Below are 16,699 nucleotides of genomic sequence, written 5' to 3' on the forward strand. Positions count from 1 at the left end.
CAGTGGCAGTACCAAAGCGGTGTGGGCAAGAGAGGGCCTCACGCAATGTTTTTGTGTCTCCAACAGCTCGGACGCTATCTACTCAGCCCTGTATGACGGCTCAGGAGTCATTGAGATCCTAAGAGGCCATGAGTACCTCTCGCACCCTTTCGCCGTCTCTCTCTTCGGAGGAAGTGTGTACTGGACTGACTGGAGGACCAATACACTGGCTAGGGCCAATAAATGGACAGGACGCAACGTGACCGTCATCCAGAAGACAAGTGCTCAGCCTTTTGGCCTGCAGATTTACCATCCCAGCAGACAACCTCAGGGTAAGTATTTCTATTCCATTTTAAATGTGCTGGTAATGCTGTGGTGGAGTTTGCTTTTGTATTGCCTGTGTTACTGAAATACAATATCAGACTGAAGATGCAGCAACTTTGCTTTTCCTTTCTACATGTGTGAAACAGATGTGAGCATTTTTATTAAAGTCAGCACTTTCATTATATTATTCTGCCAAAGTTTTGAGGAACTTTAGGTTTTGCGGATTGCTATTCTCAGCCTTTCAGCTCACTCTGCCCAAAGCCCACACCGGATCTGAGAAGCCAGACAAGGCTGAATAAACCACAGTCAAGCTTCTCTCACAAATTCCATGACTGGTTAACATGCTGTGCTGCAGGTTATGGTGGAAATAATATGATCCACCCTGGTTCAGGTAGTGCTGAGGGAGATGTAGAGTGAATTAGTTCAGTGCCTGCGCTATGGGGTGAGGATATATTTGAGCTGATTTCCTGCTGTTCCTTCATTTCTCTTGCCAATCAGAGATAGGCTTCAATGAGGGTGGTTGAATAATTGAAAAAAGTGGCCATGCAGAGAACAAGCCAGCCTAATGCGGACTCTGGATGTGTTCCCCTGCTCTTCCTAAATTAATTTTAATTGTGTCGTGGTACTGTGTCAAACAGGTTTTTTTCCCTTTACTTTCCTTACTAGGCAGTAAGGACAGCTTCAATTTATCTTCACAATGCACACCGTGCCCTCAGTGACTTCATCCACTCCAGAATAAAGCAGCATAATGAATATAGGAAAGAGCTAGCAGTAATGAGCTGTTACCTAAGCTTCATACACTGGAAAAATAGTTGGTAATTGGACAAAGTAGGTAACTTTCATCAACAATAAGTCCACGGCAAAATGCGAAACAGATTACATTACCTGTTCATATAAATTTGTGTCATACTGACACACTAAAGATGCCATATCCTACATTTCTCTTGTATTTTTCACCTGAAATCCGCTTATGATGTTTTTTGTTTATGATGATGTATGTCAAAACAGCCGTAATTCATTTTTATGTGATTAATTTTCCAGTCTCTCTTGATCCCCTAGAATTAAGCAGGCTGTTTTTGTTGCTGTGTCCTTAAGACTAATATATGTATGTAAATGAGCTCTGTTCTGATTGGCTTCCTTGTAATGTGTCTCATTTAAAAAAATAAATAGTCTGAGCTAAAGAAGTCCTCCTAACTTCTGTATAAATAAGCTGTAGCCTGACTCGGCAGGTACATAAATGTGTCACGAAAATAATGAATTCAAAAAAAGCTGCTTTTGCGTCTTATAGGACCCATATACTACATTTTTCTTTAAATTTTTTGTGTATTTCCATAAGGTCAATGAATGTTATATGGATCTAATTCATTTTTACATGGGTTGTAATTCAACCTCTTTTTATTACTTAGATTTAAACAGACTGTTTTTGCTACTGTGCCTTTAAGACTGTTATATGTAAATGACTTCTGTTCTGATTAGCTGCCTCATTCAAAAAGCAGTCCAGGCTGAAACGCTCCTTATGACTTCAGTGTGAATGGGTGGAGCTAAACTGCTGTGAGCTCACATGGCAGATGTATAAATGTGTTGTTGTCACAGCATTGCAAATTCAATGAATTTAAATCATGTTTTTGCAGCTTAAAGGTCCTACATATTTCATTTACTTCCCTGAGGCCAACTTATAATGTTGTGTGGGTTTATGTACCAAAAGCAGTCGTAAATCACTTTTTCATGACCGTTTCCTGACCTCTCTTAGGCTCTAAGAATTAAACAGGCTGCTTTTGTCGCTGTGCCTTTAAGACATATGTAAATTACCTATGTTCTACATGGCTGCCATGTATTGTGCTTTGTTCAACAAGCAGTCCGAGCTAAAACACTGCTTGTAGCTTCAGCGTGAATGAGTGGGGCTGTAACCTGAATGTATTTGTTTTTCTGACATCACAAAAAAACGACTAATTCAATAGGGGCTGTTTTTGCAGCTTGAATGAGTAAATGGCACATTTAGAAATTCTAAGTTCTTACATACTACATCAAAGTCTTTTGTTTAAAAAAAAGTAAGAGAAAAAGCAGAACGGTTCTTTTTTTCGTGACATGGGCTCTTTAAATTCCGTATATGAACTGAAGAGGGAACACGGTTTTGGTTTGTTTCCCATGATATGGGCCCTTCAGAGATAATGCATTACTTTCTTTCCACTATGACAAATGTAATGGTAACAAAGATGTAGTAAAATCAATGTCTGCTCTTCAGAGAACGTTTGTGGCTAATTTTAAAGTGTGCCAGGTGTCCAGCTTTCCATAAACGGAAAATGGAACGCCTCCATGAATGTTCGTCAGCTGAAGTAATCTCATTTGCATCAATTCTACCCGCCCAAAACAGCGGATGCTGCCAACACGCACAGGCTCAGTTCAGATCCTTTGCCACTGTATCAGCAGTCGGGTGACTGTTTTACCCCGATAAGTGTCGACAAATTGTGCTGCGTTGCCGAGGAAGCCAATAAGTATGGCTAATCCAATCTTAAAGAGCCCGCCGGGAAAGGCTGGCTATCACTGCTGTCCAAAATCCCAGCGCTGGCCGCTAACAGGCCAGGGAAATTGTGTTTGTGTTCAGTCCTGCTGCGCTGGCAGGGGAGAGGCAAACCTCTGGAGGGCGGGGGAGGTGGGGGTGAGATGGGGGGATGCTCACCAGGCTAATGGGGCTAGACTGCAGGCATCAACAGGCGGGTTGTAAATACATTATGTGTGGTGTAAGGACTGAGGGCAGGGTTTAGGAACTCCGGCATGAGCTTGGAGAGAAGGTGGGGGATGCCAGTCCTCCATGATAGATGGAGCATGTCCCACCATCTCTATTGTTCAAAGCACTTTCACCCTTGTTCAGAACTGGCCAGAATCCCATTTGAAAATACTAGTGTGGTTGGCTGTTAGGGTGTAAATCTCTAGGTTCAGCTGAGGCAAAGTGAGCAAAAATATCTTCATCCTGCATCTTACTTATACTTAATAAGTTAATAAGTGCCAGCTCAGACTGATGAAGTGTGTCATCAGATCTTAAGCCCATTTCTGTTAAGAATGAGGCAATATATCCAAATGTTGCCTTCCTAGCATAGCTTAAGTGCACCGCCTATACTTATCCAGATTTTTTATTTTTTCTTCCCCAACAGTCAGATTCCCCCGCAAGACCAAATGAATGTATAATTAATTCACTGGGTACGCCAGTCAACGCTAGTCTACGATTTAGTCACTTGAAATTATTTGTTATTCTCACTTATGGTAAGTAATTGCAAAAATATTCCAACTGCATGTATAAAAAAAGATACGCACTGGAAGAAAATAATGGGCCCATTTTCAAAGCCCCATTGGAGCAATTATTTGTACGATGCAAGCGGTTCTGGAGTTAATTATGTCTTGTACTGCAGCTCTGGGTTCAAGGAAGGGTTAAAGCTTCTTGATCCGGGAGCCGCGCTCCCGTGTTTAGGATGCGGAAATGTCATCGTTCTCGGCTATTTCTGCAAGCCAGTATGTGATGCTTAGCTGTAAACACCGATCCCTTCCTAAAATAAAAGGCTGAAGAATCATATCACGTCAGAACAAATCCGATTAGCAGGCCATTTCCAAAGAATACCAGCCAAGTCTTGAACTCTTCAAGCTCGGCTATGAAATATAAGAGGCTTGTAGGACGAGTCCAGAGTTCAAATACATCTTAAAAGAAAGGGGCTTTTTTTTCGTATTATGAATGCTGTTTTAGAGATGCTTGTTTTTAGAGCAAGTCATGCTTTGCCTCAGTGTAGTTAGCTTGTATAAACATTACAGTTGGTATTGCCAGCAGAAATCTCCCTTATTAAGATCTCGTTGTTCCTAGCCCATAACTGCTTCCATTTCAACAGCTCCCTGGTGTTCCTGCAATAGTGCTGACAAAGAGAGCTTTGCTGTCAAAAATGAAAAGAGGTAGCAAGCTAATTTACTATTCTCCAGTGACCTCTTAGCCATTATCATATGATCTGCCTGGTCAGCAACAGTCCCTGATGAAGTATAGCAGAAATGGGCCATTCCTCTCACGAAACTCGAGATACAGATATGCTGGCAGTGTTTGAGGAAGGCTAAAGTTCTTTTAAACTGCTGTGTCACTGCCCTGTAAGGTTAGGAGAATATGGGTGGTTCATAGGGATAAAGTGGGTGGGTGGCTTTGTGCAAAGAACATAAAAGAGTAAGCACTTCTCTTTCAGTGCTGCTCTGGCCTTTGAGGTTTTGGATGATGTCCTTTTCTCTCCATCAGAATTAAAGCTTTTTTATTTTTGCTTTATATCAATTTCTGATGCTATTGCTCTAAAACGTGGGCCAGCGTTTGGGCTCCTGCAGTCCTTGTCTTCTTTCGTTTTTTTACTGTAACTGCTTTAATAAGTGTTTTGATTGTCTGCCTGTGTCTGTCTGTGATAGTAAGCTTTGAGCACAATTTGTTCAATTGATGTCAGCAAAGGTTAGTTCAGATTCCTTTAAAGATGGCTGCGTTCTTGAACCGGGAGCCATTAGACATGGTATTGATTGCTCTCCTTGATGTGTTTTCTTTTGGATGGTCTGAATGCATGTCACTGCCGGTTTTCCAGCCTCAAACCCATGCGAGGGGAACGGAGGGAGAGGTCCCTGCTCGCATCTGTGCCTCATCGATTACAATCGCACCGCGTCTTGTGCTTGTCCCCACCTCATGAAGATTTCCCCCAGCAACCGCTCCTGTGTGGGTGAGTGAAGCCCCCAGTAACCCACTGCAGCGGACTAGAGCTCAGACGTCACTATATAATAACAATATAGTGACACAAGTAGGGATGGAATGACATGAAGATTTCCTGTTATGATATGATATGATATGATATGATATTATATTATATGATACTCCAAAAAAGTAATCCATTGCCAACTGCTGTTTACTTCTCTCAGTCTATAATTATTTTACTTTTTCTTTCTAGGTAACAACCACTTACTGCTCATTATCTCTCATTACTTACTTCTGCGTTACTCTTTGAAACCCTCTAAAACAGATACACATCTGTACCAGCTGGAAAATAAGGAAAACCCAAATGTCCTTTTCAGCAATTTATAGACCAAGGAATAGCCAATTACAGTAGACATCATTTTAAAAGAAGACCATACATACAGTGTGTGGCCATGCCATACTAACATGTGGGAACAAGATCCTAATGCATGGGAACAAGATCATGCCTTATTAAGCTGTGGTCAAGACTTATCTCATTCTAACTATCCTATCCCTAAACCCAAACTGTGCAGCATTAGTGAGTTTGACACATTGTGATATCTTTACATCAGCAACATGCTCATTTTTCATTTCATTTCATTTCACCGCTGAGTGGTGGAGGTGGCAGTGGAGTAGTTTTTTCTGGGTGACCTTGATCCAACCTTGACCCCGTTTACACCTGGTATTTCATGTGTCTTGCATGTTTTATATGTCCAAAAGTTGGAGAATCCTGTTCATCCAGTTTTTGTTCTGAATTTAATAGTATTAATAGGGACTTTGTTCCTTGTCGCTGTAGTAACCGCCTCTACTTTAAACTAGATGTTGGAACATTGCTGTGAGGATTTGATTGCATTCAGCCACAAGAGCATTAATGAGGTCGAGTACTGTCAGGTAACGCTGGATGATTAGTTCAAATACCACTCCAACTCATCCCAGAAGCCATTGGATGGAGCTCCATCACTCCAGAGAATGCAGTTCCATTACTCCACAGCCCAGTGTTTCCATGGTGACCTTAGGCTCATGTGCAGTGCCTTTCTAGGATTATACAAGCTATATTGTGAGTTCAGTAGCCTACTTCAACGGGCTGCAGAGCAAGCTAGCTTAAGTAAAGCAGCAGTTTCGTTCCTTTTGTCTTTGTCTTATTGTTATTCACCACGGTTCCATGACTGAAATGACTTCATTCTAATTAGTCTAAACAACTGTTTTCTTGTAAACATCAACTTCAGAAGTTCTTCTTTTAAGTTTAAGGAAATGAGCAATGCCATGCAAAATTGTGATTTTCAAGATGACCACTATCTCCTGCAAAGAACAGGAAAGACCAGAGCAAAAGCCCTATATAGCAATCAGATTTAAATCTAACTATATCCCAAAACTACTAAGTGTAAATGCTTGTGATTAATCAGGAAACAATCTGGATACAAGTCGCATGAAATTACCAGGTGTAAATGGGGTGTAAATCTCTGTATAATAATAATTGACTGTATAATAATAATTCACTACTGTTAATTTCTGTGCTTTATATAATGAGCTTCCAGTTTTTAGAGTATACATTGATTCATTTTTGGCTTTTTCTTAGCATTGAAGAGATTTTTGCTGTACGTGAGGCGGTCAGAGATACGAGGCGTGGACATTGATAACCCCTACATGAACATCATGACCGCTTTGACTGTCCCTGACATTGATGATGTCACAGTGGTGGATTACGATGCTCTGGAGGAACGGATTTACTGGGCGGATGTGAAGACTCAAACAATAAAGCGGGCTTTCATTAACGGAACAACCCTTGAGACAGTTATTTCTGGAGGTAAGTCAGTATTTTCAGCTGAAGGCCAAGCAGCACTTTCTGCCTTGAGTAAGCTTGATGGTAGGTTCAAAGCAGTAAGCACCTAATATATGTTGTTTTGTTTATTATTCCTTTTTCATTTACATATTTTGTTGTAGATTGTACATTCTGTTCCCTGCTGCCAGATTCTAGGCTTCAAGTTAGAAATATAGTCCTTGGTGTTTCTTTTTAGTGACTCCTAGTTTCAGATTGGCTTACTATTACAGGACAATGATTTATTGTAGTGGGACTGGATCAAATAAATTTCAATACAAGTGAACACATCTCCTGGACGTTGCAGAGACGTTCTTTTTCATCACCACCATGACCAGCAATATGTACAGCTCGCATGCATTAGGAAACCATCAAGTTAATTCTGCTGTGTGCAGAACAGCAGGTGTAGTGATGAACACGTTCCCATAAGGCCCATAAGGATCTCCCCTAGAAGCACTTTGCATTCACCTGCTGTCCTTGGTCTAATGTTGATGACATTATTAAGTGCCTTCTCTGGCATTTGCAGATATTCAGAATTGCCGTGGTCTCGCATTAGACTGGCTCTCGAGGAATATGTACTGGCTCAGTTCCGAGAATGAAGAGACGCAGATCAATGTTGCTCGACTAGATGGATCCCTTAAAACCTCAGTCATCCATGGGATTGATAAGCCAAAGTGTCTGGCAGTACATCCAGCCAAAGGGTAAGTAGTTCAAATTGTGCTTTGATTTTAAGATGTCCAGCAGGAGAAATATGCTGCAATATGCAGTGACCTTTGGGATTTGTTTGCTGACTTGACATGGGGAGGAATGTTTACAAGAACATCTAAGGCGCAGGCAGAAATGTAGTATTAATACACTGGGATCATGTTTTTTTTTCCCCACTTGTATGAAAAAAAGTGATAAACTAGCAGTTGAAAAATATAAAAGGTTTATATCAGAAGCTGTAACTGATGCACCAAAGCTTTAATCGGACCTTAAACCCGAATATAGCCCAAGAACCCTGTCCAAGTTCAGAACTGACCAACAAGATTCTGTCCTAAATTGACCCAAACTGGCTCATCATGACCCAAAGTCCCCAATAAAACCTCACATTTTTAAACTATAGTGTCAGTCCTGTCCAAAATTGAGTTTAAATCCCACTTCAACACATTTTCTCATCAAGCAATAAACTTCCCATAATATTCTGTTCTCACTCTGTGATACAGGACCTGTTTAGTCCTAAAACTCTTCCTGTACATATAACATATTACATATAAAATAACAATATGTTTACATTTTATATTTAGAACATATGAATATGAACATTCTTTTAGCGGAACTAAACTCGATTCGATTCACATTTTTTTTTAGCTTGCATCCATTTTCTCACAAGCAAGAGCCTCATGGATCTCAGTGCTAAATACAGCCTGAGTGGGAGACACCAGCATGCCAGATTAAAAACTGTTTGAAGTATTAAAAGTAGAGGGGGAAATAAAGTAAGAGGAAAACTAAAGCAGGGGAAAATCTGTGAAAAGTGAGAGGTGGGCTGTGAGAACCTGAACGTGAAATTTGAACCTGAGCCCAGTCATATGCAAAAGTTTGGGAACCCCTGGTCAGATTACATTTTGTTGATTTTCTAAGTGAAAATAGGTTAACACATCCTGTACAAATTGCTGTTCATTTGCTAAATGGGAAAAAGTAGTCTATGTCTTTGGATAGTCCACTGTAGTCCCCTATAAATTATCTACAGATGTTACTGTAGGGGTTAGGGTTAGGATTTGGACCAGGGTGAGGGTTGGGTTTAGGATTTGGGTTGAGGTTAAGGTTAGGGTTTAGGATTAGAGCCAGGTTTAGAGTTAAAGATAATTATGGTCAATTTAGTAGATATTTATTTGAATGTAACTTGAAAGTGATTAAGTATCTACAAAGCATCTAAAGTGGACTATTCAAATAAAGTGTCAGCAAAAAAATAAAACAAAGGTTACATCATTATAAAGGTTACGTATTATATTGTATATTATATATTTTTCTAATGTATTAAACTCAGCAGGTAAATAGAAATTGTGCACTAAAATGTTCAGAGAAATGCCATATTTAAGTATGTTTCATGTAAAGGATGCGTTAATTTACTTTCACTTAAAAAATTAACAAAACAGCTAATTTGACCAGAGTGTTCAAACATTTGCTTACAACTATATTTGGGAAGTGATGTCTGACCAAACCCAGCACGAACAGTCAGGTCCTGTCGAGTTCAGACAAATATTTCAAGCTCTGAAATGCACAACTGCCTTACTTGACTTATACTGTAATGCATTGTTATGTCCTTTCACTTTTGATGTCATTCTACAGAAAGATATACTGGACAGATGGGAACACGATAAATGTAGCCAACATGGATGGAAGCAACAGGAAAGTTCTTCACCAGAATCAAAGGGAACCAGTGGGTAGGTCTGACTGTGCATACTTCATTGGGGTGGAGATAGTATTTCATTCTCTCTCTGATGAACTAAAAACACATCAGAAGATGACGACCATGAACACAAACAATATACTCCCTGCTAATAAATCTTCAATAGGCCCCACTTACTCCACTCGCAGCACCAGCATCCTTCACTTGTCACTATCGATATTTACACCCTGTCAAACACTCCCCATGTCTGCTTCTAAAATAGTCTTTGATGGAGTTGCCTTGTGGACAAGTGATTTAGTGTATCATGCAGAGGTTCCCAGAATTTTAAGCTGCAGACGGCTGGTTCAAGTCGGGATCACACAAGCAGTCATTTTGAGATTACATTCTCCCCTTTGATGCAATCCCTGCCAACATCCTTGCCCATGATGTGGAGAGTAGATATGGGGCCCTATGAGTTTTACTCTTAACCTCTTATTTCCTCCTCAGGTCTCTCAGTAGACTTTCCTGCAAGCAAGCTGTACTGGATCAGCTCAGCTAATGGCACCATCAACAGGTGTAATCTGGATGGCAGTGGTTTTGAGGTGATTGAGACCATGAAGAGGGACTTAACCAAAGCCACAGCTCTGGCAGTCATGGGTAAGTGGAACAGCTTTTACTCCCATAACAGTGAGTTTAGGGTAGCATTTAACACTGAGGTGTTGAAGGATTTTAGCAGTTCAAGTGGTTTAGCTTATTGTACGTCCAGTGTTATGTTGGATTCGTGACAATTTGGAGATTTCTACTTCCCGACAAGTGTTCGACACTTTGAGGTTCGGAAAAAATGTACGCTCACAGAAAACTAGAACTTTTTTGGCTGCCAAGTGAACATAAAAAGCTCTTTAAAACTTTATTTTACATTGAAATGAAAGAATGCTTTGATTTTAACAGCGGAGGTAGCTATACGTAGCTATAGCTATATAATATATACGGCTATGCGACATCACTTTCGCTTCTAGATCAAAACCTCATATCTCCAAAAATGCTATACAGAAATACGTATAATGAAATTGAATGTTTGTTTTTTCAATTTATCTGAAAAATAAAAACAAAAAAACAAAAAAAAAAAATGACAAGATTTTGTTCAGACAGTGACTATATACTGTAAATAATGGCATATTTATACGATCAACCTCACATCTGGTAAGAGTGAGAGAATGAGAGATATTTTGTGACCTACAGCAAACCCTCAGTGGCTTAAACGTTTCCCAAAACATATAATGCTGAGAGGAGCAAAGTACATTATGAAAATGAGATTTAACTGTTCCCCATTTATATGCCCCACTGGAAGCAACATAGCTCATCAAATGGGAAAGTAATTTTAGGCCTGAAAGTAAAGCACAACATTCACTTTCCTACATCAAAAAAGTGGAAAAAGCTGAATATGATTGATTTTTCTCCAGATGGAGTGGGATAATGAAGACTGGCTGTCTGGGTAGACACCCAAGTGATGCGGAGCATCTGCTTTTTAATCACACTGTTCACATTAGGCTGGGTTTAAGACTCAAATTATGATTCTTTCCATAGCCCGGAAACTAACTCAGGGGATTAGAGAGAGCTCTTGCAGAGGGAGCACATTCATGTTGGCAGTGATCAGAGGGGAAAAGAGTGTCAACTTTTTTTTTTTTCCATACAAAAAACCTAATGAGTGTGGTTAAATGCAGTGAGTGCTGTCATTTGGAGTTTCTACTTTTTTTTGCTTGCATGTTTACAGCTTATGTTCCTGGCTATGTTTTGAACTCGTTTCCTGGCACCTTTCTCAAGTGCACCTGGACCATTTTCAACCAAACCCGCTTTCACTGAAATCCACTGAGTGCAATTATTCTTTCCATCCCTTAAAGTGAAGAACGATAACTATACAGTAAAGTATTAATTAGTGCACTATCATCTCCCTAAACCCCAGTCTTAACCTATTATGATGACATTCTGTAAAGCTGTTAGGTTAATCTTTGGGAAGCCTCTATATTCATATTCTGCTTTACAGCAGAGAGCATAACTGAACAAACAAGGCTCTGTAAGAGACCATGACAGGCTTTTAACTGTAATTCCAGCTCAGGCAAACATATTCAAAAGCCTAATAAGGAACTGCCAAAGCAGCATCATGGTTAGCCCCTTGGCTCCTTCTGAGATTGCTAACAGAGAAAATGATAAAAGTACATATTGCATGTTTTAACAGGTGCTGTTTCTTGAAGCCCACTGTTTTCACAGTCTTAAAATCTGGCTCGCTCATTGCCGCAGTCCCAGACTGTGGCTCTAAGTTATTATTAAAAGTGAAGCTGAATAGAGGCCACCAAAAAGACTAATGACATACTTTCAAAGAAGTAACAGGCTACAGCAAAACAGGAAAATGATGCTTTCACTGGGTGCTATCCATCACAATTAGTATGTCTTTGCCACCAAGAGAAAATGCTTTCTGTTGCTTTTCCAGGGGCATCAGAGTCTGTTCAGAAGACACTTACGTTTGCTATTTGTGTAGCATCAGTCTGAAGGGGAACTAATGGGACTTGCGTGGGGTTTTATTTTCAGTTTCTGAGTGTCTGCTCATGTACTTACTTGCATTGTAACTGAACACTCTCACCTCATGACAATTTTAGATTTGTTAAACCTGAAATGAAAATCGACCATTTTCACCTTGTTAGTTTATGTCCTTGCTCATATGAAGCATGAATCATTGTATTATTGCATTTAAAAGATTTTTGTTTTCCCATAATCTTCCATCAAAATGTAACAAATTTTGCCCTCCTCTAAAACGCCTTCTGATTTTTTGTCATGATGTTGCTGTGCACCAGCGCATGGGGAAAAATACCATTAATCAATAATATCACGCTTCGCCTCTCGCTCCCACCAACCCCACCTATCATGAGCGAAAATGCTCAAATTACTCAGAGACCCTCACTAATACCATGTTTTACTCAGAATTAGACAACAATTCTAATGACAGTCTGGTCAATTTTGCACAAGGACTGTATCAGTCTTCTGAGAAATGATTGCTAGATAACAGATAATTATGTTGCAGCTAACCATTTAAAATAGAAACAGGCCAGTAAGGAGAAGAAGAGTAAAAGAAGACAATGCTTGTTTAGCTGAGGCCAGCTAACTGTTCGTAAGCCTCCTCAGGGTGGAAGTTGCGTTGTGAAAGCAAAGATTCTTAGCAGGTTTCAGGAGGCGTGTTTGGCAGCTGGTAATATCTTTGGTAATGTCTTTTTCTTTAGTTCGTATGAAATTAAATGAAGATGACAGACTGGATAAAGCATGTTCCTTGTGTGTGCTGATAACATTCTCCACTTTCTTTATCCACAAAATTTCAAATCTATGAGCTCATCGAGGCTGAAGTGTTTTTGCTGCTGGGAGCTGCTCTGTTTTGATTGGCTTTCAGAGCCAAATCTTTAAAATTTGACCAAGCTTTCTTCTAATTAGTTTGAGTTAAAATGTACATTTATTTTTAATCTGTAATGGCTGTTGGAAAATAAAGCAGCTAAGTAAAAGTACTTTATTAGAAATTACCTCAAGTAAAAATAAAAGTACTATGATTATTATGATAATTATGCAGTAAAGTACCATTACGGGGGAAAAGTGTACTCAAAAATTGTAATAAGACCAAATGTAATTCATTACTTTCTACCTCTGGATAGCAGACTTACAAATTCTGAAGCAGTCTTTGCCTCCAAACAGGCTAGTGAGTAGCTGTGACAACGGAACGACTAAACCAACTGGAATTAGCCAGAAATAACCAGAATACAATTTAGCAAAAATTGCTGTGAAATGCTTTACAGACTGGCTGAAAACAGAACAAGATTCAGGTTCATCTGACAAGTTTTCAAAAACCTGAGCTTAACATGGTGTGTTGACAGTTTTATGGGTCTATCTATGATGTAAAAGGCTTCTACAAATTTTTTGGTTGAAGTAATTGCCAACATTAAGGCACATTTGATATAATATTCGGGGCTTTGTTGCTTTACTTTTTTCTTTATTTTTTTGCATAGCTGTTGTACAAAAGCAATAGAACACTCAAGGTCATTCGTTCATCTATGGTACTCGCCTTTGGCTGTTGTCTGCAGCCGAACCACAACTGTGATGTAATTTGTGATAAAACACTTGCTCTTGTGTTCTGTTGTTTAAATACATTATGGTACAGAAGCTGAATGTGTCAATTTCCACTTTACCTTGAATTTAATCCAAGACACAAATTATAACACCAGCGCAACCTATTAGAGACACATAACAAGTAGCTTTCCATGCCATGTTAATTGCTCTGGCAGAGATATCAGCATTTTAGCAGGTTTTCTGCACTAATGCTCAGATTTATTTTGAGATGCAAGGTTGGAGATTTTATGTGAGGGCATTTTGACAGATCTTCAGCAAACATGTTCATTGCTTTATTTTTGTTTGGAGCCATTCCATATCAAATTACTGCAGGTGCCGATGGTACCCATCACAAAGCCACTACAACATAAGGTGCACAGGGATGTTACAAGTACATGTACCAGCTTTTTCTGGAGAAAGTGTTATTGACAGATGGTCTTTGTTGAAAATTGAGGTGATTATTTGTTCTCCACGAGGTCTTTACCAAGACCTTTGCTTCGCTATTCTTTTAGTTCTTAAGTGCACTATTTTCTTTGTGTGTGTGTTCACACATGCATTCATGTGTCCCTGTGTAGGTATGTCTGTGGGTGGAAGGATGGTTGTGCAGTCATGTGTGTGGGTGTTTGAGTGGGCAGGGTTTCAAGAGTTTTTAAAGTTTTATGTATAGCAAAACTATCAAAAACTCATATCCACTTTTCTACCCTGAGAAAGTGTACATTGCATGCCTTAAACCAGTGTTTCCCAGGGGCCCCAGACAGACCACATTTTTGTTCAGTTCTAACTTCCAACACGTAGGGTTAGAACCAAAAGTGTGGACCATATGAAGTACCCTGAAGACCAGTTTGAAACCACTACCTAAAGCAGTTTTTCAGTTTTACAGGTAGTAAAATCAATTTAAACAGATTGACTTTCGAAAGGTTGCAAATATATTAATAAGAAAGAATACAAACAATCACCACAGACAGAACAAGCACAGTAATGCCTAAGAGTAGCGAGAAGTAAACTCCTTTTTGATACAGTCTCTGTAGGATGGGTGACAGAGACTCGGGACCAGATGCACATATGTGAGAACTCACAGTACAAAACGTGCCTTGATACGGTTGTAATTGGCACTTGCAATGTGTCTGAAATTAACGATCAGTTTGCCAAGGCTGTTGCTAATCATGTGGACCGCTCATAGGACCTCCTGCTAGCTCCGCTATGCTTGTGAAGTGCAGGGTTCAAAAGGCCCAACAAAATAATGGAGCAACAGACTTGAGGCAAAAGAGAAAATGCAACAACGTTCTCACTGAAACGTTCTAAATGGGTGTAATTCTTCTCTGACAGTAACACATATTGTGCATAAAGGCACATGTTGTGCTAGGCCTTTTCATGTACATACATCTGGCCCTGAGAATTTAAATGTTGTTGTTCTGTTGTACCAAAAGAATATTTATCATATTCAAGGCCAGTGCCTCTATCTAGCCACCATGGATTGTCCCACAGCTAATTCCCTCAAAATTCTCTTCTGGAAAATGAATAGCTTGTACCTAATGGCCATTTAAACTAAATTCAAGATGGTCTCTGATTTTTGCATGGTGTTGTATATGGCACAGTGTTTGTTAAGTCTTATATGTCAGTTCCTTACATAATACGCAGGCAGAATGTGTTCTATTTGCACCTGAAACTGGTGCAAATGGTTTACTACATCTGGCTCTCAGTGCTGTTCCCCATGGTAAGACTGCTGATGCTCCCAGTTGCCAAAGAAAAAAGTGTAGAGTCCTTTTAAATCTCCTTGGTGCCTTCATCATGCATTATGGCACGCTGAGGCAGGGACTCATTGTGATGTATAATGTTGCTTTCAACCATATTGATCTCTCATTTGTTGGTTATCTGCTCAGAGTGAAAAAAATACAGCCATTAGAATTCTGTAGTTTAGGTTTAGCTCATTCAAGGTTAATCAAAGCTATTGAACTGATATGGAACAAACAGCTGCCTTCCTAGCCCTCTGATTTTCAGAACCGGCATAATCGATTAGCCATTTGGGACGCTGCGTCAAGGGTCGTCCCGAGACGACGCCTGTGTAGATTGGACAAGATTGCGATCTGAGATCTTTGGCCTGTATCTTAGCCATCTCTGTCCCAATGCGGGCAACTTAATTGAAGGGATTTACCAAGGTTAACCATCATGCTATGTTATCAGTTTGTGCCCCCCAAAATACTGTCAGATTGTAGCCACCCACCATACACATTTCCAGTGCCCAACTACCGGTCAAGTGCAGAAGCAGCGAGTGGTGACAGACAGGTTCTATCATTACGGAGAGATGTGGAGGGAATATATATATACTCAGCAGAGCCCCACGCGTCAAGTGGGGTCGATATAAATGCTGGTTGTTTGATGCAGGAAAAAAAAAAATCCCAGCATCACATCAAAGTCGCAGCCCCAATCAAGCCTTGAAGAGGAAATCGAAGAGCATGATGATTGAAGAAATTAAAATAATTTTACTGACATGAGGCTGGTCTGCAGCCTCCTCCTTGCAGCTTAATAGGATTTGACCACAGAGGTAAGTGATGGCCCCTGTTCAGAGGTGCGACCTGGAGACCTCCTTTTTGTCTGTAATCAGATCAAATGCTTGAAGTGGAAATTGTTCCTGATGAGCGACGCTAAGGCAATCATACACAGTGCTCAATCCCGATGGCAGCGAATTAACACCGACAGTGCTGGTGACCCATGAAGGCGATTTGGAGGGTCAGACATTTCGAAGGCAGCTTGTAGGTTGTCATTTTCATTCTCAGCAATTGATCCAGTCAGAAAGCTAGATGTGACTCCAATCAGACTGAGATGTCAATGTCCACAAGAGCAGCTCTAGGCCTGTACACTTATATTATTCTTGGAACCCAGGACATTACATAAGCTGTGGAACTGGTATTTTTTCCTGCCTAAAGCCATGGTTCTTCTTGCCTCATATATAGTTGATGATCCAGGACATGTACGCATTTCACAGTTTGCTTCTTTAGTTGTGCACTACACTCTCAGAAATAAAAGGAGGTACTAAATTGTCACTGGGCCAGTAGCCCTGTTGTCACTGGGGTGGTACCTTCAAGGGTGCATCTTCAGTCCCTTTAGTAAGGGAACATAATTATACCTTATTCTATAACAAATATATTTTTAAATTGCACTGTGACTCTATGAACTGTGTCTTGACTCCAGGCCTTCCATTTTATTTCTCTGTTTTAAAAGATATGGTTATGAAAAGGTACAAATATGTGCCACTACCCTAGGGGAACAAAATAAAACCTTTTTCAAAGTACATAGTTGGACCATTACATTTACATTGCTGTGTACCTTGATGAACAAAAAA

General features: G+C 40.0%; 1 protein-coding gene across 1 annotated transcript in view; it reads left to right on the plus strand.

Moving 5' to 3' along the window:
• Positions 1 to 16,699, plus strand: part of lrp1bb (low density lipoprotein receptor-related protein 1Bb) — a 401,537-nt gene that overhangs the window by 248,152 nt on the left and 136,686 nt on the right. The window contains exons 27-32 of the mRNA XM_036590747.1: positions 67 to 311; positions 4,893 to 5,024; positions 6,612 to 6,839; positions 7,378 to 7,552; positions 9,180 to 9,274; positions 9,727 to 9,876. Coding sequence (XP_036446640.1) covers positions 67 to 311; positions 4,893 to 5,024; positions 6,612 to 6,839; positions 7,378 to 7,552; positions 9,180 to 9,274; positions 9,727 to 9,876 — 1,025 coding nt within the window. The remainder of the gene's footprint in view (positions 1 to 66; positions 312 to 4,892; positions 5,025 to 6,611; positions 6,840 to 7,377; positions 7,553 to 9,179; positions 9,275 to 9,726; positions 9,877 to 16,699) is intronic.

This window comes from Colossoma macropomum, unplaced genomic scaffold (genome assembly GCF_904425465.1).
Source record: "Colossoma macropomum unplaced genomic scaffold, Colossoma_macropomum, whole genome shotgun sequence".
NCBI classification, from domain to species: domain Eukaryota; kingdom Metazoa; phylum Chordata; class Actinopteri; order Characiformes; family Serrasalmidae; genus Colossoma; species Colossoma macropomum.